Source organism: Coregonus lavaretus (genome assembly GCF_964263955.1).
Source record: "Coregonus lavaretus genome assembly, chromosome: 29".
Taxonomy (NCBI): domain Eukaryota; kingdom Metazoa; phylum Chordata; class Actinopteri; order Salmoniformes; family Salmonidae; genus Coregonus; species Coregonus lavaretus.
Genome location: NC_140016.1, coordinates 19,275,789 through 19,302,171, shown reverse-complemented (window position 1 = coordinate 19,302,171; position 26,383 = coordinate 19,275,789). Strand labels below are relative to the sequence as shown.

General features: G+C 42.3%; 5 protein-coding genes and 2 pseudogenes across 7 annotated transcripts; all 7 read left to right on the top strand.

Annotated features, from left to right (window-relative positions):
- Nucleotides 1–1,015: 1,015 nt before the first annotated feature.
- On the top strand, nucleotides 1,016–2,247 carry LOC311104571 (protocadherin gamma-A12-like; the record flags this gene model as incomplete). The annotated part of the gene is given in 2 exon segments (XM_084146443.1): nucleotides 1,016–2,189; nucleotides 2,192–2,247. Coding segments are annotated over 2 exon segments (1,230 nt in total).
- A 2,428-nt stretch (nucleotides 2,248–4,675) lies between these two features.
- On the top strand, nucleotides 4,676–5,712 carry LOC311104570 (protocadherin gamma-A3-like; annotated as a pseudogene). Its single transcript has one exon. The product of its transcript is annotated as a protocadherin gamma-A3-like (transcript).
- A 2,639-nt stretch (nucleotides 5,713–8,351) lies between these two features.
- LOC311104569 (protocadherin gamma-A11-like) lies at nucleotides 8,352–10,615 on the top strand (annotated as a pseudogene). The gene has a single exon. The product of its transcript is annotated as a protocadherin gamma-A11-like (transcript).
- Nucleotides 10,616–11,601: 986 nt separating this feature from the next.
- Nucleotides 11,602–17,128, top strand: LOC311105122 (protocadherin beta-16-like; the record flags this gene model as incomplete). Its single annotated transcript, XM_084147145.1, has 2 exons — nucleotides 11,602–12,279; nucleotides 15,380–17,128. 2 exons carry the CDS (start codon nucleotides 11,602–11,604, stop codon nucleotides 17,126–17,128), a joined length of 2,427 nt encoding a protein of 808 aa, XP_084003271.1.
- Nucleotides 17,129–18,008: 880 nt separating this feature from the next.
- On the top strand, nucleotides 18,009–20,417 carry LOC311105120 (protocadherin beta-16-like; the record flags this gene model as incomplete). The annotated part of the gene is made up of 1 exon (XM_084147143.1): nucleotides 18,009–20,417. The coding sequence occupies one exon, from the start codon at nucleotides 18,009–18,011 to the stop codon at nucleotides 20,415–20,417; it is 2,409 nt and encodes an 802-aa protein (XP_084003269.1).
- An 846-nt stretch (nucleotides 20,418–21,263) lies between these two features.
- LOC311105117 (protocadherin beta-16-like) lies at nucleotides 21,264–23,678 on the top strand (the record flags this gene model as incomplete). Its single annotated transcript, XM_084147140.1, has 1 exon — nucleotides 21,264–23,678. One exon carries the CDS (start codon nucleotides 21,264–21,266, stop codon nucleotides 23,676–23,678), a length of 2,415 nt encoding a protein of 804 aa, XP_084003266.1.
- Nucleotides 23,679–24,583: 905 nt separating this feature from the next.
- Nucleotides 24,584–26,378, top strand: LOC311104568 (protocadherin beta-14-like; the record flags this gene model as incomplete). Its single annotated transcript, XM_084146442.1, has 1 exon — nucleotides 24,584–26,378. A coding segment is annotated over exon 1 (1,782 nt), but the record flags the coding sequence as incomplete, so codon positions are not given.
- Between the last annotated feature and the right edge of the window lie 5 nt (nucleotides 26,379–26,383).

Below are 26,383 nucleotides of genomic sequence, written 5' to 3'. Positions count from 1 at the left end.
ACTGCGGTGGCAAGTATTTATTTTTCTCCTGTCTTTCAGTCATATTGTCAGTGGCCAAATCCGGTATTCTATTCCGGAGGAGATGAAGAAAGGTTCTCTTATCGGTAACGTAGCTCAAGACCTTGGGTTGGATTTGAAAAGGCTCCGTGCAGGCCGGGCCCGTATCGTAACCGGAGAAAGCATTCAGTACACAGAGCTGAAAACAGACAAAGGGATTCTAGTCGTGAGTGAGAGAATAGACCGAGAGCAGCTTTGTGGCGACGTCACACCGTGTAGCTTCAGCTTCGAAATCATTCTAGAACAACCGATGGAGCTACACCGCGTGACTGTAGAAATTATAGATGTAAATGACCATGCCCCTGCTTTTTCAAAGAGAGATATACAATTTGAAATTAGCGAGTCTGCTACCTTAGGCTCCCGATTTACGTTGGCGAGTGCCGAGGATCCTGATGTAGGGTTCAACGCCCTGCAGAATTACGTCTTAACCACGAATGATAATTTTGTTCTAAAACAACACGCAAAACCGGACGGTAGTAAATATGCTGAGATGGTCCTCCAGAAACCGTTAGACAGAGAGGAACATCCTCGACTCTCTTTAAAGCTAATCGCTGTAGACGGTGGAAATCCACAGAGATCTGGCACAGTAAATATAGAGATCACTGTCCTAGATGCCAATGACAATGCTCCGGTGTTTAATCAGTCAGTGTACAGGGCTACTGTAATTGAAGACGCTTCAAAAGGGACCTATATCACAACAATAAATGCCAGCGATGCAGACAGTGGATCAAACGGTGTTGTTGCGTATTCCTTTTCCAACCTCAAAAAACATTTAGCTGACATCTTCAACATAGACGAAACAACAGGCACTATATCAGTTGCCGGGAGAATAGATTATGAGAAAGATAAGAAATTTGAAATCAGGGTAGAGGTGAAGGATCAAGGTGGTTTAACAGACTCAAGTGAAGTTGTAATTGAAGTTATTGATGTTAATGACAACGCACCAGTTATAAACGTCATGTCTTTCTCCAGCCCTGTGTCTGAAGATGCTCCTCCTGGCACCACTATTGCTATTATAAATGTTAAAGATGCTGATTCAGAGAGAAACGGGCAGATTACATGCTCTATAAATACTAACCTTCCGTTTAAAATTCTGTCGTCGTTAAGTAGTTATTATAATTTGATCTCAGATGTAGCTTTAGACAGAGAAACGACACCAGAATACAACATAACCATAACAGCGACAGATTCTGGTTCGCCTCCCCTCTCTAGCACCAGGACATTACACCTTAGAATATCTGACGTAAATGACAATGCCCCATTGTTTCATCAGCGCTCATACTCTGCTTACGTCACAGAGAATAACTCTCCTGGAATGTCCATATTTACTGTCAACGCGCGGGACTCTGACTGGAATCAGAACGCGAGAATCTCATACCTCTTGGAGGACACGCAGATCGGTGGAACTCCAGTCTCTACCTATATATCCATTAACTCTGAAACTGGAGTTTTACATGCGGTGAGTTCCTTTGATTATGAACAAATTAAAGAGTTTAAACTTGTGGTTAAGGCGCAAGACGGAGGCTCTCCTCCACTCAGTAGTAATGTTAGCGTAACCATCTTCATACAAGACCAGAATGACAATGCGCCTCAGGTTCTGTACCCAGTCCAGACTAGCAGCTCTCTGGTGGCTGAAATGGTGCCTCGTTCAGCAGATGTGGGCTATCTTGTCACTAAAGTAGTGGCTGTTGATGTGGACTCTGGACAGAATGCCTGGCTCTCCTATAAACTGCAGAAAGTGACAGACAGGGCGCTGTTTGAAGTGGGCTTACAGAATGGTGAAATAAGAACTATACGCCAAGTCAATGATAAAGATGCTGTGAAACAAAGGCTCACTGTTGTAGTGGAGGACAACGGGCAGCCCTCTCGTTCAGCTACAGTCAATGTTAACGTGGCGGTGGCGGACAGCTTCCCTGAAGTGCTCTTGGAGTTCACTGACTTTACGCACGACAAGGAGTACAATGACAACATGACTTTTTACTTAGTCTTGGCTTTGGCTGTAGTCTCATTTCTGTTCATCACATGTTTAGTGGTTATTATATCAGTGAAAATATACAGATGGAGACAGTCTCGCATCCTCTATCATTCCAATCTCCCGGTGATTCCGTATTATCCACCGCGTTACGCAGACACTTTGGGGACAGGAACTCTACAGCACGTGTACAATTACGAGGTGTGCAGGACGACTGACTCCAGAAAGAGTGACTGTAAATTCGTCAGACCCTGTAGTCAGAACGTACTGATAATGAACCCCAGTTCTACAGGGACGATGCAGCGGATGCAGAGTGAAAAGAGCATCCTGGATGAACCAGACTCCCCACTAGAGGTGAGTTTATTGGCCTTTAAATAATGTAGCTCATTTTGTAGGAGTATATCTTTACAATATGCTTTTTTTTCTCAACTATTTTCCGCTGGTGCCTTACTCTTTTTATCTGTATCTCAGAAGTTGGGTTGCTCTCTTTTCGCAATTTTATAGCGGTAATTCAAGGATTATGTATTGTTTTAGTAACCTATAAAAAAGGTTTAGGTTCTGGGCTGCGTTTTTAGAAATGTAGCCTATTTCGAGCTGAGCATTAGTGGTTATGATATATTTGTAACTGTAGTGCTGCAATTTTGCTTCAGCACCACCCTGTGTGGACAGCAACACTTCTGTCTTCATAGCAGCAGAGGGCTGCTTCTCTCTCAGACTTTTATTATCCCTTGTTCGTACCTCTGTCTATTGAATGTCGCTTTAGATTTGAGCCTTTACGAGGCATATTACTGTCAACATGCATTTGTATTGGTTTGTAATGTTGAGTCATGGTTTGGACGGCTGTTCCATTGAATTATTTTTATGCACGATCCAATCTGAGGTTGATGGGATAGTGGCATTCTTTATTAGGCTATAACATTGTCATTTTTTTATTTGTTGGTCATATAATTGTAGTGATGAACGTTCATTTATTTAGATTGCAGAAAGTTAAGTGTTTAGTGATTTGTATGTAGATCCGTTTGGAAAGGGAATATTGCTGTGTTGTGTTAAATTATTTCTGAACGGTTTTAGATGTTCAAGTGTTTTATGATGTTCATGTTTTGGACTCTGAGGGCTGCTGTTGATCAGTTAAATAATTTCTGTCCAGTGTTGTCTGCCAGTAGAGACTCCCCTATCACTGCGCTCTACCAGAGGAGAGGGAGAGACTCTCTGCGCTTGATACTAGGCGCGGCGAGACAGAAAAACACTCGCACTGATCAGTATATAAGAAAGAGAAAGAGAAAATAGGCTAGATTAAAGCGAAACGTTGACTGGTATTTCCTCACCGTTTCTCTCAATCCAGTATAAGGAATATTCATGTTGGATGTATTATTCCTTGGCTATGGCATTTGAAGGATTCCTTCAACATAAATGCGTAAAATGGCGTTTGTGTTGTGGACTGCGATGGCAAGTACTGATTTTTCTTCTGTATTTCAGTCATATTGTCAGTGGTCAAATCCGGTATTCGATACCTGAAGAGACGAAGAAAGGCTATTTTATCGGTAACGTAGCTCAAGACCTGGGGTTAGATGTGAAAAGGCTCCGAGCAGGCCGGGCCCGTATCGTGACCGGAGAAAGCATTCAGTACACAGAGCTGAAGACAGACAAAGGGATTCTAGTCGTGAGTGAGAGAATAGACAAAGAGCGGCTTTGTGGCGACGTCACACCGTGTAGCATTAGCTTTGAAATCATTTTAGAAAATCCAATTGAATTACATCGTGTTGCAGTGGAAATATTGGATGTTAACGACCATTCCCCTCTCTTCAAGAACAATCACAGTAAATTTGAAATCAGCGAATCCGTCGCTCTTGGATCTTGTTTGTATTAGAGAGTGCGGAGGATCCGGATGTGTGAGTTAACGGTCTACAGGATTATGTCTTCACTCCTAATGATAATTTTGTTTTGAAACAGCATTCTAACGCAGACGGTAGTAAATATACAGAAAGGATTTTACAAAAAACGTTAGACAGAGAGGAGCATCCTCGTCTCTCTCTAAAGCTGATCGCTGTAGACGGTGGAAATCCACAGAGAACTGGCACCGTAAATATAGAAATCACTGTCCTCGATGCTAATGACAATGCTCCTGTGTTTAACCAGTCATTGTACAGGGCTACTGTGATGGAGAACGCATTGAAAGGCACATATATCACAACCGTAAATGCCAGCGATGCAGACAGTGGCTCGAATGGAAAGGTGACCTATTCTTTTTCAAATTTGAAAGGCAACTTGGCTGATTTATTTGACATTGATGAGACAACTGGCAAGATATCTGTTGCTGGACAGATAGACTTTGAAAAAGACAAGAAATATGACATTAGAGTTGAGGCTAAAGACCAAGGTGGTTTGACAGATATTGGTAAAATTGTCATAGATATAGTTGACATAAATGATAACGCACCTGTAATAAACATCATGTCTTTCTCCAGCCCTGTGTCTGAAGATGCTCCTCCTGGAATCACGATAGCCGTTATAAATGTTAAAGATGCAGATTCAGAGAGAAACGGACAGGTTAGCTGTTCAGTAGACAAAAAACTCCCATTTCAGATCAAATCCTGATTGACAAATTATTATAATTTGATCACTGACTCTGGTTTTGATCGAGAAAAGATGGCTGAATACAATATAACCATAATAGCGACAGATTCTGGTTCGCCTCCTCTCTCTAGCGTTAGAACAATACACCTTAGAATCTCAGACGTCAACGACAATGCCCCATTGTTCGATAAAGACACCTACTCTGCTTACGTTACAGAGAATAACTCTCCTGCAATGTCCATATTTACTGTCAGTGCGCGGGACTCTGACTGGAATCAAAACGCTAGAATCTCGTACCTCTTGGAGGACACGCAGATCAGTGGAACTCCAGTCTCTACTTATATATCCATTAACTCTGAAACCGGAGTTTTACATGCGGTGCGTTCTTTTGATTATGAACAAATTAAACAGCTTAAACTCGTGGTTAAGGCACAAGATGGAGGCTCTCCTCCCCTCAGTAGCAGTGTGACTGTCACCATCTTCATCCAAGACTAGAACGACATCACGCCTCAGGTTCTGTACCCAGTCCAGACTAGCAGCTCTCTGGTGGCTGAAATGGTGCCTCGTTCAGCAGATGTGGGCTATCTTGTCACTAAAGTGGTGGCTGTTGATGTGGACTCTGGACAGAATGCCTGGCTCTCGTATAAACTGCAGAAAGCGACAGACAGGGCGCTGTTTGAAGTGGGCTTACAAAATGGAGAAATAAGAACTATACGCCAAGTCACTGATAAAGATGCTGTGAAACAAAGGCTCACTGTTGTAGTGGAGGACAACGGGCAGCCCTCTCGTTCAGCTACAGTCAATGTTAACGTGGCGGTGGCGGACAGCTTCCCTGAAATGCTCTCGGAGTTCACTGATTTTACGCACGACAAGGAGTACAATGACAACCTGACTTTTTACTTAGTCTTGGCTTTGGCTGTAGTCTCATTTCTGTTCATCACATGTTTAGTGGTTATTATATCAGTGAAAATATACAGATGGAGACAGTCTCGCATCCTCTATCATTCCAATCTCCCGGTGATTCCGTATTATCCACTGCGTTACGCAGACACTTTGGGGACAGGAACTCTACAGCACGTGTACAATTACGAGGTGTGCAGGACGACTGACTCCAGAAAGAGTGACTGTAAGTTCTCCAGACCCTGTAGTCAGAACGTACTGATAATGGACCCCAGTTCTACAGGGACGATGCAGCAGATGCAGAATGAAAAGAGCATCCTGGATGAACCAGACTCCCCAGTAGAGGTCTGTTATATTTGAAGCATAATTTTTTCTCAAAAACAATATTTCTCAACTGTATTTCTAAATGCATCATGCGCTTTAACTGTTTGAAATCGACTATGTATACCAGGGAACTTTCCATGGTCAGAAATACTATTTTTTCTAATAATTTGTAGGTATTTCAGCACCACTGTAATGGATAGCGCTGCTTTGTTGGTTGCAGCAAAGAGGGTGTATTTTAATTAACCATGTACCATAGTCAAATTTGAATTGTTCTGCATATGTCCTAACAGTAGTAAAAATGAGGCAAACGTGTTCTCTAATAGTAATATGATTCATAATCCTCAGTCCCTTAAGAAAGTTTTCATACCCCTTGACTTATTCCACATTTTGTTGTGCCACAGCCTGAATTCTAAATGGATTGAATTGTTGTTGTTTTATCTCACCCATCTACACAATACCCCATAATGACAAAGTGAAAACATGTTTTTAGAAATGTTTGCAAATGTATTGAAAATGAAATACAGAAATGTCTAATGTACATAAACATTCAAACCCCTGAGCCATTACATGTTAGAATCACCTTTGGCAGTGATCACCGCTGTGAGTCTTTCTGGGTAAGTCCCTAAGAACATTGCACACCTGGATTGTATAATATTTGTACATTATTATTTTTAAAAAAAGATTCAAGTGATGTGAAGTTGGTTGTTGATCATTGCTAGACAAGCATTTTCACGTCTTGCCATAGCTTTTCAAGCCGATTTAAGTCAAAACTGTAACTAGGCCACTCAGGATCATTCAATGTCGTCTTGGTAAGCAACTCCAGTGTATATTTGGCCTTGTGTTTTAGGTTATTGTCCTGCTGAAAGGTGAATTTATCTTCCAGTGTCTTTTGGAAAGCAGACTGAACCAGTTTTTCCTCTAGGATTTTGGCTGTGCTTTGTTCTATTCCGTTTATTTTTATCCTAAAAAACTCCCTAGTCCTTGCCAATGACAAGCATACCCATAACATGATGCAGCCATCACCATGATTGAAAATAGGAAGAGTGGTACTCAGTGATGTGTTGTGTTGGATTTGCCCCAAACATAACGCTTTGTATTCAGTACATGAAGTTAATTTCTTTGCCACATTTTCTGCAGTTTTACATTAGTGCCTTATTGCAAACAGGATGCATGTTTTCGAATATGTTTTATTCTGTACAGGCTTCCTTCTTTTCACTCTGTCATTTAGGTTAGTGTTGTGGAGTAACTACAATGTTGGTGATCCATCTCAGTTTTCTCTTATCACAGTCATTAAAATCTGTAATTTTTTAAAAGTCACCATTGGCCTCATTGTGAAATCCCTGAGCGGTTTCCTTCCTCTCCGGCAACTGAGTTAAGAAGGACGGCTGTCTCTTTGTATTGACTGGGTGTATTGATACACCAGTCAAAGTGTAATTAATAACATCACCATTCTCAAAGGGGTATTCATTGTCTGTTTTTTTTTTCTACCCATCTACCAATAGGTCCCCTTCTTTGCGAGGCATTGGAAAACCTCCCTGGTCTTTGTGGTTGAATCTGTGTTTGAAATTCACTGCTCGACAAAGGGACCTTACAGATGATTGTATGTGTGGAGTACAGAGATGAGGTAGTCATCATGTTTTACATTAGTCCTTCACACATTGGCCTAGATGTTTTGATACAGGCTGCATAAATTAAGCGAAGCCGGTTCAGAAGGGAAACCCAAGTGCTGGCATCAGCTCATTGCATCAACTGAGATTTCACCAAGCGGATTCACACTCTACTTACATGGCAGTCTTTTTAAGTTGACCAGTTCTGCACACGTATCTTCGATGCTGGATGGCGCAAACTATGCGCTGGTGTCTCTTGCTGCCACTGCTGTTGCTGCTGTAACTATCTGTTTTTCGCTATGCTTGGTGTTTACTGTTTTCCCACCACCACCCCAGCCTCCACCTGTTTGGCTCTGTTTTTGTTCAGTGGGGAGATTGGTATTGCATACCGTGCTCATTACCTGTAGTTATTTTATCATAATTATTTGACGCTTTTCTCTGGCAGTGAGCTACCCTGAGAGAGCAGAGCCTATCGCCAAGACCTATTATATTTGTTGTCTTTTCTAGTAAAAATACGTGGTGTTTCCTTTCTGAACTGTGTTGGGTAAAGCACGATAGGTCTGTTCTTGAAGACTCAAACCTTCCCAAATATATTGTAAGGTGTTTCTTTTCTAAGTATATCTGTTGTTCAGTAGATTGAACTCAGAGGGACGCTGTTGGTCAGTGTGCTGCAGTTTTAAAGCAGATTTGCAGCAGAACCTCCCCCATCATCTCGATATAATAGAGAGAGAAAGAGCCCGCAGACAGAGCGCACAGTCCGCGTTACAGAGAACACTAAGCACGGAGCTGAGATTCTTTTGTTCCAGAATTCCCGATTTTAAGTATTTTACCTTTGATGTTTTGAACAGGAAACTAATGGAATATTCCTGAGTTCTTTACGGATTACAACGTACTTGTTGTTACGTGGTGAAGGAAACATGTCGGACAGAACAATGAAACGGCAAGTACTGTTGTTTACCTCGGTCCTCTTTCTCAGTTCAGTGCACGGGCAGGCCAGTTACTCCATTCCTGAGGAAATGGCGAAAGGCTCTTTAGTCGGTAACATAGCGCAGGATTTGGGGTTAGATATCAAAAGACTGAAATCTGGCAACGCTCGCATACATGTTGGGAACAGTGCAGAATACATCGAGCTGAATAAAGAAAGGGGAGTTATCCTTGTCAAAGAGAGAATAGACCGTGAAGCGTTGTGCAGACAGACGACGCCTTGCGCATTGCATTTTCAGATCATTATGGAGAACCCAATAGAATTTTATCGCGTTACGGTTGAGATAACCGATATCAATGATAATGCTCCAGTTTTTCAAATGCAGGATATGAAATTTGAGATAAGTGAGTCAGCTATCATGGGGGCAAAATTCGTCTTGGAGAGAGCTTTTGATTCTGATATCGGATTAAATGGACTCCAAACCTATTCGCTTAATCCAACTGATAATTTCGTTTTAAAACTACAAGGTCAGGCTGATGGAATTAAAAAGGTAGAGATGGTTTTACAGAAGCCTTTAGATCGAGAGAAACAGGATCAGATATCTTTATTGTTAACTGCCCTCGATGGAGGACAGCCTCAGATGTCTGGGACAGTGCAGATTCACGTCACTGTGCTAGATGCTAACGACAATGCTCCGGTTTTTACACAGGCAATATATAAGGTCAGTTTAATCGAAAACTCGAAGAGCGGCACTTTGTTAACTACAGTTAGTGCCACTGATATAGATCATGGATCTTATGGTTTAGTCACATATTATATATCAAGCAGCACAATTGGTATTTTGGATCTATTTGAAATAGATGAGAGAAATGGCGAAGTGCGTTTGATAAATGAGGTCGACTATGAAACCGCAAAACATTTTCAAATAGACGTAAAAGCTAAAGATCAAGGGGGTCTTACAGATTCCAGTAAACTGATAGTCGACATTATTGACGTTAACGACAATAAACCATTGATTGATTTGATGTCAACTTCAAAATCAATACCAGAAAATTCCCCTTCTCAGACAGTAATAGCTGTAATGAGTGTCCACGACCCAGACTCTGATAATAACGGAGTGGTGAATTGTGTTTTAACTCAAAATATTCCCTTTATCATTACATCTACATCTAATGGCTTCTATAGTCTAGTAACAGACAGTGACTTAGACCGAGAGAGAGCCTCTGAATATAACATCAGTGTGACGTGCTCTGATGAGGGAGTGCGCTCGCTCTCCAGCAGCGTCACTCTCACCTTACAGATATCCGATGTGAATGACAACGCGCCTGTCTTTGAGAGGAGCTCATATGAGGCCTACATTATAGAAAACAACACACCGGGCCTCTCTATATTCACAGTGAAAGCCAGAGACGCTGACTGGAACCAGAATGCCCGTGTTTCGTACATACTAGAGGACACCTCGGTTAACGGAGTACCAGTGTCCTCATATGTGTCCGTTAGTGCTGATAGTGGAGTCATCCATGCAGTGCGCTCTTTTGACTACGAGAAGATCAAGGATTTCCAGTTCCGCGTCAAAGCACAGGATGGAGGCTCTCCTCCACTCAGTAGCAATGTAACTGTGAAAATAATGGTCCAGGACCAGAACGACAACGCGCCTCAAGTTCTGTACCCAGTCCAGACTAGCAGCTCTCTGGTGGCTGAAATGGTGCCTCGTTCAGCAGATGTGGGCTATCTTGTCACTAAAGTGGTGGCTGTTGATGTGGACTCTGGACAGAATGCCTGGCTCTTGTATAAACTGCAGAAAGCGACAGACAGGGCGCTGTTTGAAGTGGGCTTACAGAATGGAGAAATAAGAACTATACGCCAAGTCACTGATAAAGATGCTGTGAAACAAAGGCTCACTGTTGTAGTGGAGGACAACGGGCAGCCCTCTCGTTCAGCTACAGTCAATGTTAACGTGGCGGTGGCGGACAGCTTCCCTGAAGTGCTCTCGGAGTTCACTGACTTTACGCACGACAAGGAGTACAATGACAACCTGACTTTTTACTTAGTCTTGGCTTTGGCTGTAGTCTCATTACTGTTCATCACATGTTTAGTGGTTATTATATCAGTGAAAATATACAGATGGAGACAGTCTCGCATCCTCTATCATTCCAATCTCCCGGTTATTCCGTATTATCCACCGCGTTATGCAGACACTTTGGGGACAGGAACTCTACAGCACGTGTACAATTACGAGGTGTGCAGGACGACTGACTCCAGAAAGAGTGACTGTACGTTCGCCAGACCCTGTAGTCAGAACGTATTGATAATGGACTCAAGTTCTACAGGGACGACGCAGCGGATGCAGAGTGAAAAAAACATACTGGATGAACCAGACTCGACATTAGAGGTCTGTGATATTTTAATCTTATTTTTGTTCTCCTAAAATGTTATCTATTACCATGTATATGTTTAATATGCATCGTTCAAGTTTAGCCTACCTCTCTGTGAGAACAGCTCTTCAGTCTATTCTTATTGTACTTTAAGCATCACGGCCATGGACAGCGCGCTTTGCACTGTATAGTGTGAATGTAATTGTAGCTGTGTATGGTCGTGAATGGTTAAGATTATACCCTCCTCATGATGATCAAGCTTGACAATGGATTGTGTGGATTTTATGCACATTTATTCCATTAATTTCTTTTTTTTTTGCTTGCAGTAAGTTGCCTTCTGTCACTGTTAGCCTGTAGTGTAATGCAAGGTTTAGGCCTTCTCCAGACATTCCTTGTCCACAACTACCTGGCATCATTGTTTATATTTTGCGTACATACATTGAACTAGATTATTTATTGATATAGTATACAGTTACTTAATATTCATTATTTTCTCCAGTGTATCGACCCTGACATTCCCAACATTACTGGAGTGTTTTTCAGTCTTTTTATTCAACTATATTGTCTGTAGTTCAATCCATTAAACTCATAGGGACGCTGTTGGTCAGTGTCTTGCCGTTTTATAGCAGATTTGCAGCAGTACCTCCCCCATCATCTCGATATATTAGAGAGAGAAAGACCTGCACGCAGAGAGCACAGTCCGGGTTACAGAGAACACAGCACGGAGACACCGAGTTGAGCTTCTTTTGTTCCTGATATACGGATTATTGGCAGAACATTGTGTTCTTATCTGGATTCAAATTTAAAAGAATTAGACTATTGTCATACCGGATTATATGGTGCTTGTTGTTTCATGTTGAAGGGAAAATGTCGGACAGAACAATGACACGGCAAGTACTGTTGTTTATCTCGGTCCTCTTTCTCAGTTCAGTGCACGGGCAGGTCAGTTACTCCATTCCCGAGGAAATGGCGAAAGGCTCTTTAGTCGGTAACATAGCGCAGGATTTGGGTTTGGATATCAAAAGACTGAAATCAGGGAAAGCTAGTCTTTATGTTGGAGACAGCGCAGAGTACATCGAGCTGAATAAAGAAAGGGGAGTTCTCCTCATCAAAGAGAGAATAGACCGGGAAGCGCTCTGCGGACAGACGACGCCTTGTGCATTGCATTTTCAGATAATTCTAGAAAATCCCATGGAATTTTATACAGTTACAGTTGAGATAACCGATGTCAATGACAATTCACCTATTTTTGAAAGGAGTGAAATGAAATATGAAATTAGTGAATCAGCGCTAACGGGAGCTAAATTTGTATTGGAAAGAGCAATTGATGACGACGTTGGCGTTAATGGCCTTCAGAGCTACTCTCTGAAACCCACTGATAATTTCGTATTGAAAACATTAACTCGGTCAGATGGTGTTAAAAATGTAGAGATGGTTTTACAGAAGCCTCTAGACCGAGAGAAACAGGAGCAGATATCTCTGATATTAACAGCAGTAGATGGAGGAGAGCCTCAGCTATCAGGAACAATGCAGATACTCATCACTGTACTAGACGCCAATGATAATGCACCTGTATGTTCTCAAGCAGAGTATAAAGCTAGTGTATCAGAGAACGTAGCAAAGGGCACCGTTTTAACAACAATCAGTGCAACTGATGCCGATCAAGGTTCGAACGGGAGAGTTACATATTCTATTCCAAAATCGGGAGCATCCCATCTATTTGAAATTGATCATGTTTACGGTGTAGTAAAATTAAATGGACATATTGATTATGAAAAACGTAAACATTATGAGATAGACATTCAGGCTACAGATCAGGGAGGTCACTCTGATGCGTGTAAATTAATTATTGAGGTTATAGATACAAATGACAACAAACCATCAATCAATATCATGTCAAAGACGAGTGCCATATCTGAGGATTCTAAACCTGGTACAGTCGTAACAATGATGAATATTCAAGACCAAGACTCTGGTGATAATGGCAGAGTGCAGTGCTCTATTGACGAAAACATTCCCTTTTCAATGAAATCAACATCGAATAATTTCTTTACTGTAGTAACAGACAGTGACTTGGACCGAGAGAGAGACTCTGAGTATAACATCAGTGTGACGTGCTCTGATGAGGGTGTGCCCTCGCTCTCCAGCAGCGTCACTCTCACGTTACAGATATCAGATGTGAATGACAACGCGCCTGTCTTTGAGAGGAGCTCATATGAGGCCTACATTATAGAAAACAACACACCGGGCCTCTCTATATTCATAGTGAAAGCTAGAGACGCTGACTGGAACCAGAATGCCCGTGTTTCTTACATACTGGAGGACTCCTCGGTTAACGGAGTACCCGTGTCCTCATATGTGTCCGTTAGTGCTGATAGTGGAGTCATCCATGCAGTGCGCTCTTTTGACTACGAGCAGATCAAGGATTTCCAGTTCCACGTAAAAGCGCAGGATGGAGGCTCTCCTCCACTCAGTAGCAATGTGACTGTGAAAATAATGATCCAGGACCAGAACGACAACGCGCCTCAGGTTCTCTACCCAGTCCACACTAGCAGCTCTCTGGTGGCTGAAATGGTGCCTCGTTCAGCAGATGTGGGCTATCTTGTCACTAAAGTGGTGGCTGTTGATGTGGACTCTGGACAGAATGCCTGGCTCTCGTATAAACTGCAGAAAGCCACAGACAGGGCGCTGTTTGAAGTGGGCTTACAGAATGGGGAAATAAGAACTATACGCCAAGTCAATGATAAAGATGCTGTGAAACAAAGGCTCACTGTTGTAGTGGAGGACAACGGGCAGCCCTCTCGTTCAGCTACAGTCAATGTTAACGTGGCGGTGGCGGACAGCTTCCCTGAAGTGCTCTCGGAGTTCACTGACCTTATGCACGACAAGGAGTACAATGACAACCTGACTTTTTACTTGGTCTTGGCTTTGGCTGTAGTCTCATTTCTGTTCATCACATGTTTAGTGGTTATTATATCAGTGAAAATATACAGATGGAGACAGTCTCGCATCCTCTATCATTCCAATCTCCCGGTGATTCCGTATTATCCACCGCGTTATGCAGACACTTTGGGGACAGGAACTCTACAGCACGTGTACAATTACGAGGTGTGCAGGACGACTGACTCCAGAAAGAGTGACTGTAAGTTCTCCAGACCCTGTAGTCAGAACGTACTGATAATGGACCACAGTTCTACAGGGACGATGCAGCGGATGCAGTGTGAAAAGAACATCCTGGATGAACCAGACTCCCCAATAGAGGTCTGTTATATTTGATCAATTATTTTGTCCCTAAAACAATGTTTTTCATCTGTATGTTTTTAAGACCATCGTGTGATTTTATCTATTCGATATTGAGTCTGCATACTTGGGAATTTACTATGCTCAGAAATGCTCTTCGTTCCAGTGATATGTGGCAATTTCAGAACCATGGTCGTGGAAAGCGGACCTTTGCAAAAAGGCTGTATTACAATGGGTAGCCAGTAGTTTCCTATAGAAGGAGTTTCACTCAACGTGTATTTCTTTAGAACTTGTTTGTTCACATCACACTGACCTATTAGTTTATATTTGTCATTAAATCAATTGGCTTATGTGTGTTGATATAGCATTATAGGACCGTGCTTTATCCATTCGAGACTCGAACCTTCCCATACATGTTAGATTTAAACATATATATCTGTAGTTCAGTGGTTTGAACTCTGAGGGACGCTGTTGGTCAGTGTGTTGCAGTTTTAGAGCAGATTTGCAGCAGTACCTCCCCCATCATCTCGATATATTAGAGAGAGAAAGAGCCGCACGCAGAGAGCACAGTCCGGGATACAGAGAACACTTAGAACGGAGACATCGAGATGCGTTTCTTTTTTCGAGAATTATGGATTGTTTAATCATTTCCCTTTGATGTTTTGTACTGTGAACGAATGGAATATTACTGACTTCATTACGGATTATAAGGTGCTTGTTGTTTCATGTAGAAGGGAAAATGTCGGATAGAACAATGACACGGCAAGTACTGTTGTTTATCTCGGTCCTCTCTCTCAATTCAGTGCACGGGCAGGTCAGTTACTCCATTCCCGAGGAAATGGCTAAAGGCTCTTTAGTTGGTAACGTAGCGCAGGATTTGGGTTTAGATATCAAAAGACTGAAAGCAGGTATAGCTCGTATTTATACTGGAGACAGCGCAGAGTACATCGAGCTGAATAAAGAAAGGGGACTTCTCCTCATTAAAGAGAGAATAGACCGTGAAGCGCTCTGCGGACAGACGACGCCATGCGCTGTTCATCTACAGATTACTCTAGAAGACCCGATTGAATTCTACAGTGTTACAGTCGAAATCAATGATATAAATGATAATGCACCAAGCTTTAAGAAGAATGAGATGAAATTTAGAATTAGTGAATCGGCAATGGTCGGAGCAAAATTTGTGTTGGAAAGGGCGATGGATCTTGATGTTGGTGTAAATGGCCTACAAAGTTATTTGTTGAAACCAACCGATAATTTTCTTCTAAAGTTGCAAAATCAACCAGACGGAAGCAAAAAGGTTGAGATGGTGCTACAGAAACCTCTAGATAGAGAAAAGCAAGAGCATATTTTCTTAACTCTAACAGCTATCGATGGCGGCGACCCGCAACTGTCTGGGACAATGCAGATAGAAATAACCGTGCTAGACGCCAATGACAATGCGCCTGTTTTTACACAAGAAATTTATAAGGCAACCATTACCGAGAATGCTCCAAAAGGCACCGTTTTGAGTACCGTTAGCGCCAGTGATGCCGATGAAGGTTCTTATGGTAGAATATCATATTCAATTACCAATACTCTAGATGATGTTCCAGAAATATTTGAAATAAACGAAGACAGTGGTATTGTGGTTTTATCAGGAAACATAGACTATGAAAAAGCTCGACATTATGAAATACATGTACAAGCTAGTGATGACGGAGGTCTAACTGATTCTTGTAAAATAAATGTTGAGGTAGTTGATACAAATGACAATAAACCATTGATGAACATTATGTCAAAAACAAATGCAATATCTGAAAATGCTGAACCTGGAACAGTGGTAACCATAATTAATGTACAAGACCCAGACTCTGGTGACAATGGCAGAGTGCAGTGCTCTATAAATGAAAACATTCCCTTTTCAATGAAATCAACATCGAATAATTTCTTTACTGTAGTAATTGACAGTGACTTGGACCGAGAGAGAGACTCTGAGTATAACATCAGCGTGACGTGCTCTGATGAGGGAGTGCCCTCGCTCTCCAGCAGCGTCACTCTCACCTTACAGATATCAGATGTGAATGACAACGCGCCTGTCTTTGAGAGGAGCTCATATGAGGCCTACATTATAGAAAACAACACACCGAACCTCTCTATATTCACAGTGAAATCCAGAGACGCTGACTGGAACCAGAATGCCCGTGTTTCTTACATACTGGAGGACTCCTCGGTTAACGGAGTACCCGTCTCCTCATATGTGTCCGTTAGTGCTGATAGTGGAGTCATCCATGCAGTGCGCTCTTTTGACTACGAGCAGATCAAGGATTTCCAGTTCCGCGTAAAAGCGCAGGATGGAGGCTCTCCTCCTCTCAGTAGCAATGTGACTGTGAAAATAATGATCCAGGACCAGAACGACAACGCACCTCAGGTTCTGTACCCAGTCCAGACTAGCAGCTCTCTGGTGGCTGAAATGGTGCCTCGTTCAGCAGATGTGGGCTATCTTGTCACTAAAGTGGTGGCTGTTGATGTGGACTCTGGACAGAATGCCTGGCTCTCGTATAAACTGCAGAAAGCGACAGACAGGGCGCTGTTTGAAGTGGGCTTACAAAATGGAGAAATAAGAACTATACGACAAGTCACTGATAAAGATGCTGTGAAACAAAGGCTCACTGTTGTAGTGGAGGACAACGGGCAGCCCTCTCGTTCAGCTACAGTCAATGTTAACGTGGCGGTGGCTGACAGCTTCCCTGAAGTGCTCTCGGAGTTCACTGACTTTACGCACGACAAGGAGTACAATGACAACCTGACTTTTTACTTAGTCTTGGCTTTGGCTGTAGTGTCATTTCTGTTCATCACATGTTTAGTGGTTATTATATCAGTGAAAATATACAGATGGAGACAGTCTCGCATCCTCTATCATTCCAATCTCCCGGTTATTCCGTATTATCCACCGCGTTACGCAGACACTTTGGGGACAGGAACTCTACAGCACGTGTACAATTACGAAGTGTGCAGGACGACTGACTCCAGAAAGAGTGACTGTAAGTTCGCCAGACCCTGTAGTCAGAACGTACTGATAATGGACCCCAGTTCTACAGGGACGATGCAGCGGATGCAGAATGAAATGAACATCCTGGATGAACCAGACTCCCCAATAGAGGTCTGTTATATTTGATCAATTATTTTGTCCCTAAAACAATGTTTTTATCATTATCTTTACCCTGTAGCCTTTATTTTTTGTTGTAAATGTTCATAATCGTTTGGTTCTAAGTGTTTTAAATTGAGTTTGTATACCTGGGAACATTCCATGATCAGAATTTCTCCTCATTCCACTAATATGCCATTTCAGCACCACAGTAATGGAAAGCAGTGCTTTGCCTGACCCTGTAACATAGTACAGAGTAAATGGTACTGGATATTGCCTAACCCTTGTAAAGATGAGGAAAACGCTTTATTTAACAGGAATTTGATTCATACGTTTATATTAATTGCAGTACACAATGCACATTATACCATACTGCTGGTTTTAGACTGCTAAAAGTTGCTTTCTTTCACGATGTAGCCTATAGCTTCACATTTGTTGTCCACATATTTCTGGCATCTTTATTTACAATTCTCCTCAATACATTGCCCCAGATGTTTTGATATAGTTTACATGAGTTGGGTAAAGCGTTATAGCACTGTGCTTTATTTCCATGCAGATTCACACCTTCCCAGATATGTTGGAAGGTGTTTGCTTTTTTAAAGTGTATCTGTAGTTGATTGGATTGAACTCAGAGGGACGCTGTTGGTCAGTGTGTTGCAGTTTTAGAGCAGATTTGCAGCAGTACCTCCCCATCATCTCGATATATTAGAGAGAGAAAGACCTGCACGCAGAGAGCACAGTCCGGGTTACAGAGAACACTAAGCACGGAGACACGGAGCTGACATTCTTTTGTTCCAGGGATAAGGATTATTGGCAGAAAAGTGTATTATTTTCTGGATTTCCATTTAACGGAATATTTCACATTTCTTACGGATTATACAGTATCTGTTGTTCCATGCTGCAGCGGAAAATGTCGGATAGAACAATGACACGGCAAGTACTGTTGTTTATCTCGGTCCTCTCTCTCAGTTCAGTACACGGGCAGGTCAGTTACTCCATTCCCGAGGAAATGGCTAAAGGCTCTTTAGTCGGTAACATAGCACAGGATTTGGGTTTAGATATCAAAAGACTGAAATCAGGTAAAGCTCGTATTTATACTGGAGACAGCGCAGAGTACATCGAGCTGAATAAAGAAAGGGGAATTCTCCTCATTAAAGACAGAATAGACCGTGAAGCGCTCTGCGGACAGACGACGCCTTGCGCACTACATTTTCAGATTATTCTGGAGAACCCAATGGAATTTTACACCGTTACCATTGAGATAACTGATACCAATGATAATCCTCCTATTTTTGAAAGGAGTGAAATTAAATTTGAAATTAGTGAGTCCGCTATAGCAGGAGCCAGATTCGTCTTGGATAGAGCAATTGATGATGACGTTGGCGTTAATGGCCTTCAAAGCTACTCACTTAAACCAACTGATAATTTCGTCCTAAAAACACAAAGTCGATCAGATGGAGTTAAAAATGTAGAGATGGTTTTACAGAAGCCTCTAGACCGAGAGAAACAGGAGCAGATATCTCTGATATTAACAGCAGTAGATGGAGGAGAGCCTCAGCTATCAGGAACAATGCAGATACTCATCACTGTACTAGACATCAATGATAATGCGCCCGTTTGTGCTCAGGCAGAGTATAAGGCTAGTATATCAGAAGTTGCTCCAAAAGGAACCGTTTTAACCACAGTAAGTGCATCTGACGCCGATGAAGGTTCTAATGGAAGAATTTCATATTTCATTCCAAAATCTGGAGCAGCTCATCTGTTTGAAGTTGATAAGGACAACGGTGTAGTGAATTTAGTTGGGTTTATGGATTATGAAAAAACGAAACATTATCAGATTGATATTCAAGCTAGAGATCAGGGGGGTCTGGCAGATTCTTGTAAAGTTATTATTGAGGTAACTGATATAAATGATAACGTGCCAGTTATTAATATAATGTCTAAATCAAACGTCCTATCCGAAGATGCCAAACCCGGTACAGTCGTAACAATGATTAATATTCAAGACCCAGACTCAGGTGACAACGGTAGGGTGCAGTGCGTCATAAATGAAAACATTCCTTTTTTGATGAAACCTACCACGAATAATTTCTTTACTGTAGTAACAGACAGTGACTTGGACCGAGAGAGAGCCTCTGAGTATAACATCAGCGTGACGTGCTCTGATGAGGGTGTGCCCTCTCTCTCCAGCAGCGTCACTCTCACTTTACAGATATCAGATGTGAATGACAACGCGCCTGTCTTTGAGAAGAGCTCATATGAGGCCTACATTATAGAAAACAACACACCGGGCCTCTCTATATTCACAGTGAAAGCCAGAGACGCTGACTGGAACCAGAATGCCCGTGTTTCTTACATACTGGAGGACTCCTCGGTTAACGGAATACCCGTCTCCTCATATGTGTCCGTTAGTGCTGATAGTGGAGTCATCCATGCAGTGCGCTCTTTTGACTACGAGCAGATCAAGGATTTCCAGTTCCGCGTAAAAGCGCAGGATGGCGGCTCTCCTCCTCTCAGTAGCAATGTGACTGTGAAAATAATGATCCAGGACCAGAACGACAACGCACCTCAGGTTCTATACCCAGTCCAGACTAGTATTTCTCTGGTGGCTGAAATGGTTCCTCGTTCAGCAGATGTGGGCTATCTTGTCACTAAAGTGGTGGCTGTTGATGTGGACTCTGGACAGAATGCCTGGCTCTCGTATAAACTGCAGAAAACGACAGACAGGGCGCTGTTTGAAGTGGGCTTACAGAATGGGGAAATAAGAACTATACGCCAAGTCAATGATAAAGATGCAGTGAAACAAAGGCTCACTGTTGTAGTGGAGGACAACGGGCAGCCCTCTCGTTCAGCTACAGTCAATGTTAACGTGGCGGTGGCGGACAGCTTCCCTGAAGTGCTCTCGGAGTTCACTGACTTTACGCACGACAAGGAGTACAATGACAACCTGACTTTTTACTTAATCTTGGCTTTGGCTGTAGTGTCATTTCTGTTCATCACATGTTTAGTGGTTATTATATCAGTGAAAATATACAGATGGAGACAGTCTCGCACCCTCTATCATTCCAATCTCCCGGTTATTCCTTATTATCCACCGCGTTATGCAGACACTTTGGGGACAGGAACTCTACAGCACGTGTACAATTACGAGGTGTGCAGGACGACTGACTCCAGAAAGAGTGACTGTAAGTTCGTCAGACCCTGTAGTCAGAACGTACTTATAATGGACCCCAGTTCTACAGGGACAATGCAGCGGATGCAGAGTGAAAATAACATATTGGATGAACCAGACTCGCCACTAGAGGTCTGTTTTTTTTAAATAATTAATTTTCTCCTAAACATATATTTGTATGTGTAATTCATTGTGTAATGGTCTTTAACTGTTTAACATCGAGTCTTTGAATTTGGAAACTTTCCATGTTCAGTAATGCTATTAATTCCACCGATTTTGCCAATTCAGCACCGCTGACATGGACAGCAAGCTTTTTGTACAGAGCGACCTGTAATCAGTAAAGGGTGAATTGTATTGAAGAAATCGTTGTTGTCAAGATCATGCAGACTTTTTATATAAATAATAACATTCATAAGTCTATATCAGTATTTGCGTATTTGTATGGAAAGCACACTACCATACATCAGATTTTAGAAATGTGTGTTCTGTCGTCATGTAGGCTATAGTTTAAGGAAACGTGTGTCTTGTTTGAGATTACTTGTCAACGTCCTCTGGCATCTAGGTTTACCCTTGTCCTAGATGTTTTGATATAGCCTATGTTCGGTAAAGCATGATAGGGCTATGGTTTAATCTTTGGAGACTCAAATCTTCCCAAATATGTTGGAATGTTTTTATTTCTTAAGTTTATCTGTAGTTGATTGGATTGAACTCAGAGGGACGCTGTTGGTCAGTGTGTTGCAGTTTTAGAGCAGATTTGCAGCAGTACCTCCCCCATCATCTCGATATATTAGAGAGAGAAAGAGCCGCACGCAGAGAGCACAGTTCGGGTTACAGAGAACACTAAGCACGGAGACACCGAGCTGACATTATTTTGTTCTGGAGATACGGATTATTGGTAGAACATTTTGTTATTTTCTCGTTTTACATCTGAAGGAATTATACTATTATCATAACGGATTATATGGTGTTTGTTGTTCCATGGTGCCGCTGAAAATGTCGGACAGAACAATGACACGGCAAGTACTGTTGTTTATCTCGGTCCTCTCTCTCAGTTCAGTGCACGGGCAGGTCAGTTACTCTATTCCCGAGGAAATGGCGAAAGGCTCTTTAATTGGTAACATAGCACAGGATTTGGGTTTAGATATCAAAAGACTGAAATCAGGTAAAGCTCGTATTTATACTGGAGACAGCGCAGAGTACATCGAGCTGAATAAAGAAAGGGGAGTTCTCCTCATCAAAGAGAGAATAGACCGTGAAGCGCTCTGCGGACAGACGACGCCTTGCGCACTACATTTTCAGCTTATTCTGGAGAACCCAATGGAATTTTACACCATGACTGTTGAGATAACGGATGTTAACGATAATAATCCATCTTTTGAAAGGAGTGACGTACAATTTAAAATAAGCGAGTCTGCAGTCAGTGGAGCAAAATTTATATTAGACGGAGCAATGGATCTGGACGTCGGTATCAATGGCCTCCAAAGCTATACATTGAAACCAACCGATAATTTTGCTCTTAAATTGCATAATCAAGCCGATGGAAATAAGAACGTAGAGATGGTCTTAAAGAAACCTCTAGATCGTGAAAAAGAGGAACAGATATCTCTGATATTAACAGCAGTAGATGGAGGAGAGCCTCAACTATCAGGAACAATGCAGATACTCATCACTGTACTTGACGCCAATGATAATCCACCCGTTTTTACGCAGCATATATATAAAGCTACCGTAACTGAGCATGCCCCAAAAGGAACACTTGTAACTTCAGTGAGTGCATCAGATGCCGATCATGGATCAAACAGCAAAGTCACCTATTCAGTTCGAAACACTTTAGATGATGTCAGAGGAATGTTCGAAGTTAACGAGGACAGTGGCGAGATTAGATTGATTGGAAATATTGATTACGAAAAGACACGAAGTTTTCAGATCAACCTGCGGGCAAGTGATGACGGAGGACTTACAGATTCATGCAAAGTGATAGTTGAAGTAGTTGACACAAATGATAATAAGCCTAATATTAACATTATGTCTAAATCCAACGTAATAACCGAAGATGCTAAACCTGGTACTGTCGTAACAATGATGAATATTCAAGACCCAGACTCTGGTGATAATGGCAGAGTGCAGTGCTCTATTGACGAAAACATTCCGTTTTCAATGAAATCAACATCGATTAATTTCTTTACTGTAGTAACAGACAGTGACTTGGACCGAGAGAGAGACTCTGAGTATAACATCAGCGTGACGTGCTCTGATGAGGGAGTGCCCTCGCTCTCAAGCAGCGTCACTCTCACGTTACAGATATCAGATGTGAATGACAACGCGCCTGTCTTTGAGAGGAGCTCATATGAGGCCTACATTATAGAAAACAACACACCGGGCCTCTCTATATTCACAGTGAAAGCTAGAGACGCTGACTGGAACCAGAATGCCCGTGTTTCTTACATACTGGAGGACTCCTCGGTTAACGGAGTACCCGTCTCCTCATATGTGTCAGTTAGTGCTGACAGTGGAGTCATCCATGCAGTGCGCTCTTTTGACTACGAGCAGATCAAGGATTTCCAGTTCCGCGTCAAAGCGCAGGATGGCGGCTCTCCTCCACTCAGTAGCAATGTAACTGTGAAAATAATAATCCAGGACCAGAATGACAACTTGCCTCAGGTTCTGTACCCAGTCCAGACTAGCAGCTCCCTGGTGGCTGAAATGGTGCCTCGTTCAGCAGATGTGGGCTATCTTGTCACTAAAGTGGTGGCTGTTGATGTGGACTCTGGACAGAATGCCTGGCTCTCGTATAAACTGCAGAAAGCTACAGACAGGGCGCTGTTTGAAGTGGGCTTACAGAATGGAGAAATAAGAACTATACGCCAAGTCACTGATAAAGATGCTGTGAAACAAAGGCTCACTGTTGTAGTGGAGGACAACGGGCAGCCCTCTCGTTCAGCTACAGTCAATGTTAACGTGGCGGTGGCGGACAGCTTCCCTGAAGTGCTCTCGGAGTTCACTGACTTTACGCACGACAAGGACTACAATGACAACGTGACTTTTTACTTAGTCTTGGCTTTGGCTGTAGTTTCATTTCTGTTCATCACATGTTTAGTGGTTATTATATCAGTGAAAATATACAGGTGGAGACAGTCTCGCATCCTCTATCATTCCAATCTCCCGGTTATTCCGTATTATCCACCGCGTTACGCAGACACTTTGGGGACAGGAACTCTACAGCACGTGTACAATTACGAGGTGTGCAGGACGACTGACTCCAGAAAGAGTGACTGTAAGTTCGCCAGACCCTGTAGTCAGAACGTACTGATAATGGACCCCAGTTCTACAGGGACGATGCAGCGGATGCAGAGTGAAAATAATATCCTGGATGGACAGGACTCCCCAATAGAGGTCTGTTATATTTGACTCATCGTCCTTCCCTTACATATAAATGTGTCGTGGAATATGTACATTTGTAACTGTTTCTTGCGATTTTAACTGTTTCTAAATTGAGTCTTTATACCTGGAAAGTTTCCATAGTCAGAAATGCTCTTAATTCCACTTATATGTGGCCATTTCAGAACCACGGTCATGAACAGCGCTGCTCTGCAACGCGGCTGTATTTCAATAGACCCTGTAACATAGTAAAGAGTGAACTATACTGGGATATTGCCTAACCTTTGTAAAGATGAGCAAACATTTTCTGTACTAGAAATTGGATTCATTAGTATATACACATTTTCAGTAGCCTACATAATGCACACTAATACCATACTGCTGGTTATAGTTGCAGAAAGTTGCTTTCTGTCCCGATGATTAGCTTCACGCAACGTGTATTTTGTTTGACATTTCTTGTCCACATACTTCTGACATCATGGTTTACATTTATCCTAAATACATTGGCTGAAATTTGTTAATATAGCCTACATTCATGGATTGGGTTAACCTTGATAGTGCTATACTTTATTCCATGGAGACTCACACCTTCCCAAATATGTTGGAAGGTGTTTATTTTTAAGTGAATCTGTAGTTTAGTGGATTGAACTCAGAGGGACGCTGTTGGTCAGTGTGTTGCAGTTTTAGAGCATATTTGCAGCAGTACCTCCCCCATCATCTCGATATATTAGAGAGAGAAAGAGCCGCACGCAGAGAGCACAGTTCGGGTTACAGAGAACACTAAGCACAGAGACACCGAGCTGACATTATTTTGTTCTGTAGATACGGATTATTGGTAGAACATTTTGTTATTTTCTCGTTTTACATCTGAAGGAATTATACTATTCTCATAACGGATTATATGGTGTTTGTTGTTCCATGGTGTCGCTGAAAATATCGGACAGAACAATGACACGGCAAGTACTGTTGTTTATCTCGGTCCTCTCTCTCAGTTCAGTGCACGGGCAGGTCAGTTACTCCATTCCCGAGGAAATGGCGAAAGGCTCTTTAATTGGTAACATAGCGCAGGATTTGGGTATAGATATCAAAAGACTGAAATCAGGTAAAGCTCGTATTTATACTGGAGACAGCGCAGAGTACATCGGGCTGAATAAAGAAAGGGGAGTTCTCCTCATCAAAGAGAGAATAGACCGTGAAGCGCTCTGCGGACAGACGACGCCTTGCGCACTACATTTTCAGCTTATTCTGGAGAACCCAATGGAATTTTACACCATAACTGTTGAGATAACGGATGTTAACGATAATAATCCATCTTTTGAAAAGAGTGACGTACAATTTAAAATAAGCGAGTCTGCAGTCAGTGGAGCAAAATTTATATTAGACGGAGCAATGGATCTGGACGTCGGTATCAATGGCCTCCAAAACTATACATTGAAACCAACCGATAATTTTGCTCTTAAATTGCATAATCAAGCCGATGGAAATAAGAACGTAGAGATGGTCTTAAAGAAACCTCTAGATCGTGAAAAAGAGGAACAGATATCTCTGATATTAACAGCAGTAGATGGAGGAGAGCCTAAGCTATCAGGAACAATGCAGATACTCATCACTGTACTTGACGTCAATGATAATCCACCCGTTTTTACGCAGCATATATATAAAGCTACCGTAACTGAGCATGCCCCAAAAGGAACACTTGTAACTTCAGTGAGTGCATCAGATGCCGATCATGGATCAAACAGCAAAGTCACCTATTCAGTTCGAAACACTTTAGATGATGTCAGAGGAATGTTTCAAGTTAACGAGGACAGTGGCGAGATTAGATTGATTGGAAATATTGATTACGAAAAGACACGAAGTTTTCAGATCAACCTGCGGGCAAGTGATGACGGAGGACTTACAGATTCATGCAAAGTGATAGTTGAAGTAGTTGACACAAATGATAATACGCCTAATATTAACATTATGTCTAAATCGAACGTAATAACCGAAGATGCTAAACCTGGTACTGTCGTAACAATGATGAATATTCAAGACCCAGACTCTGGTGATAATGGCAGAGTGCAGTGCTCTATTGACGAAAATATTCCCTTTTCAATGAAATCAACATCGAATAATTTCTTTACTGTAGTAACAGACAGTGACTTGGACCGAGAGAGAGACTCTGAGTATAGCATCAGTGTGACGTGCTCTGATGAGGGAGTGCCCTCGCTCTCCAGCAGCGTCACTCTCACCTTACAGATATCAGATGTGAATGACAACGCGCCTGTCTTTGAGAGGAGCTCATATGAGGCCTACATTATAGAAAACAACACACCGGGCCTCTCTATATTCACAGTGAAAGCCAGAGACGCTGACTGGAACCAGAATGCCCGTGTTTCTTACATACTGGAGGACTCCTCGGTTAACGGAATACCCGTCTCCTCATATGTGTCAGTTAGTGCTGACAGTGGAGTCATCCATGCAGTGCGCTCTTTTGACTACGAACAGATCAAGGATTTCCAGTTCCACGTAAAAGCGCAGGATGGAGGCTCTCCTCCACTCAATAACAATGTGACTGTGAAAGTAATAATCCAGGACCAGAATGACAACTCGCCTCAGGTTCTGTACCCAGTCCAGACTAGCAGCTCCCTGGTGGCTGAAATGGTGCCTCGTTCAGCAGATGTGGGCTATCTTGTCACTAAAGTGGTGGCTGTTGATATGGACTCTGGACAGAATGCCTGGCTCTCCTATAA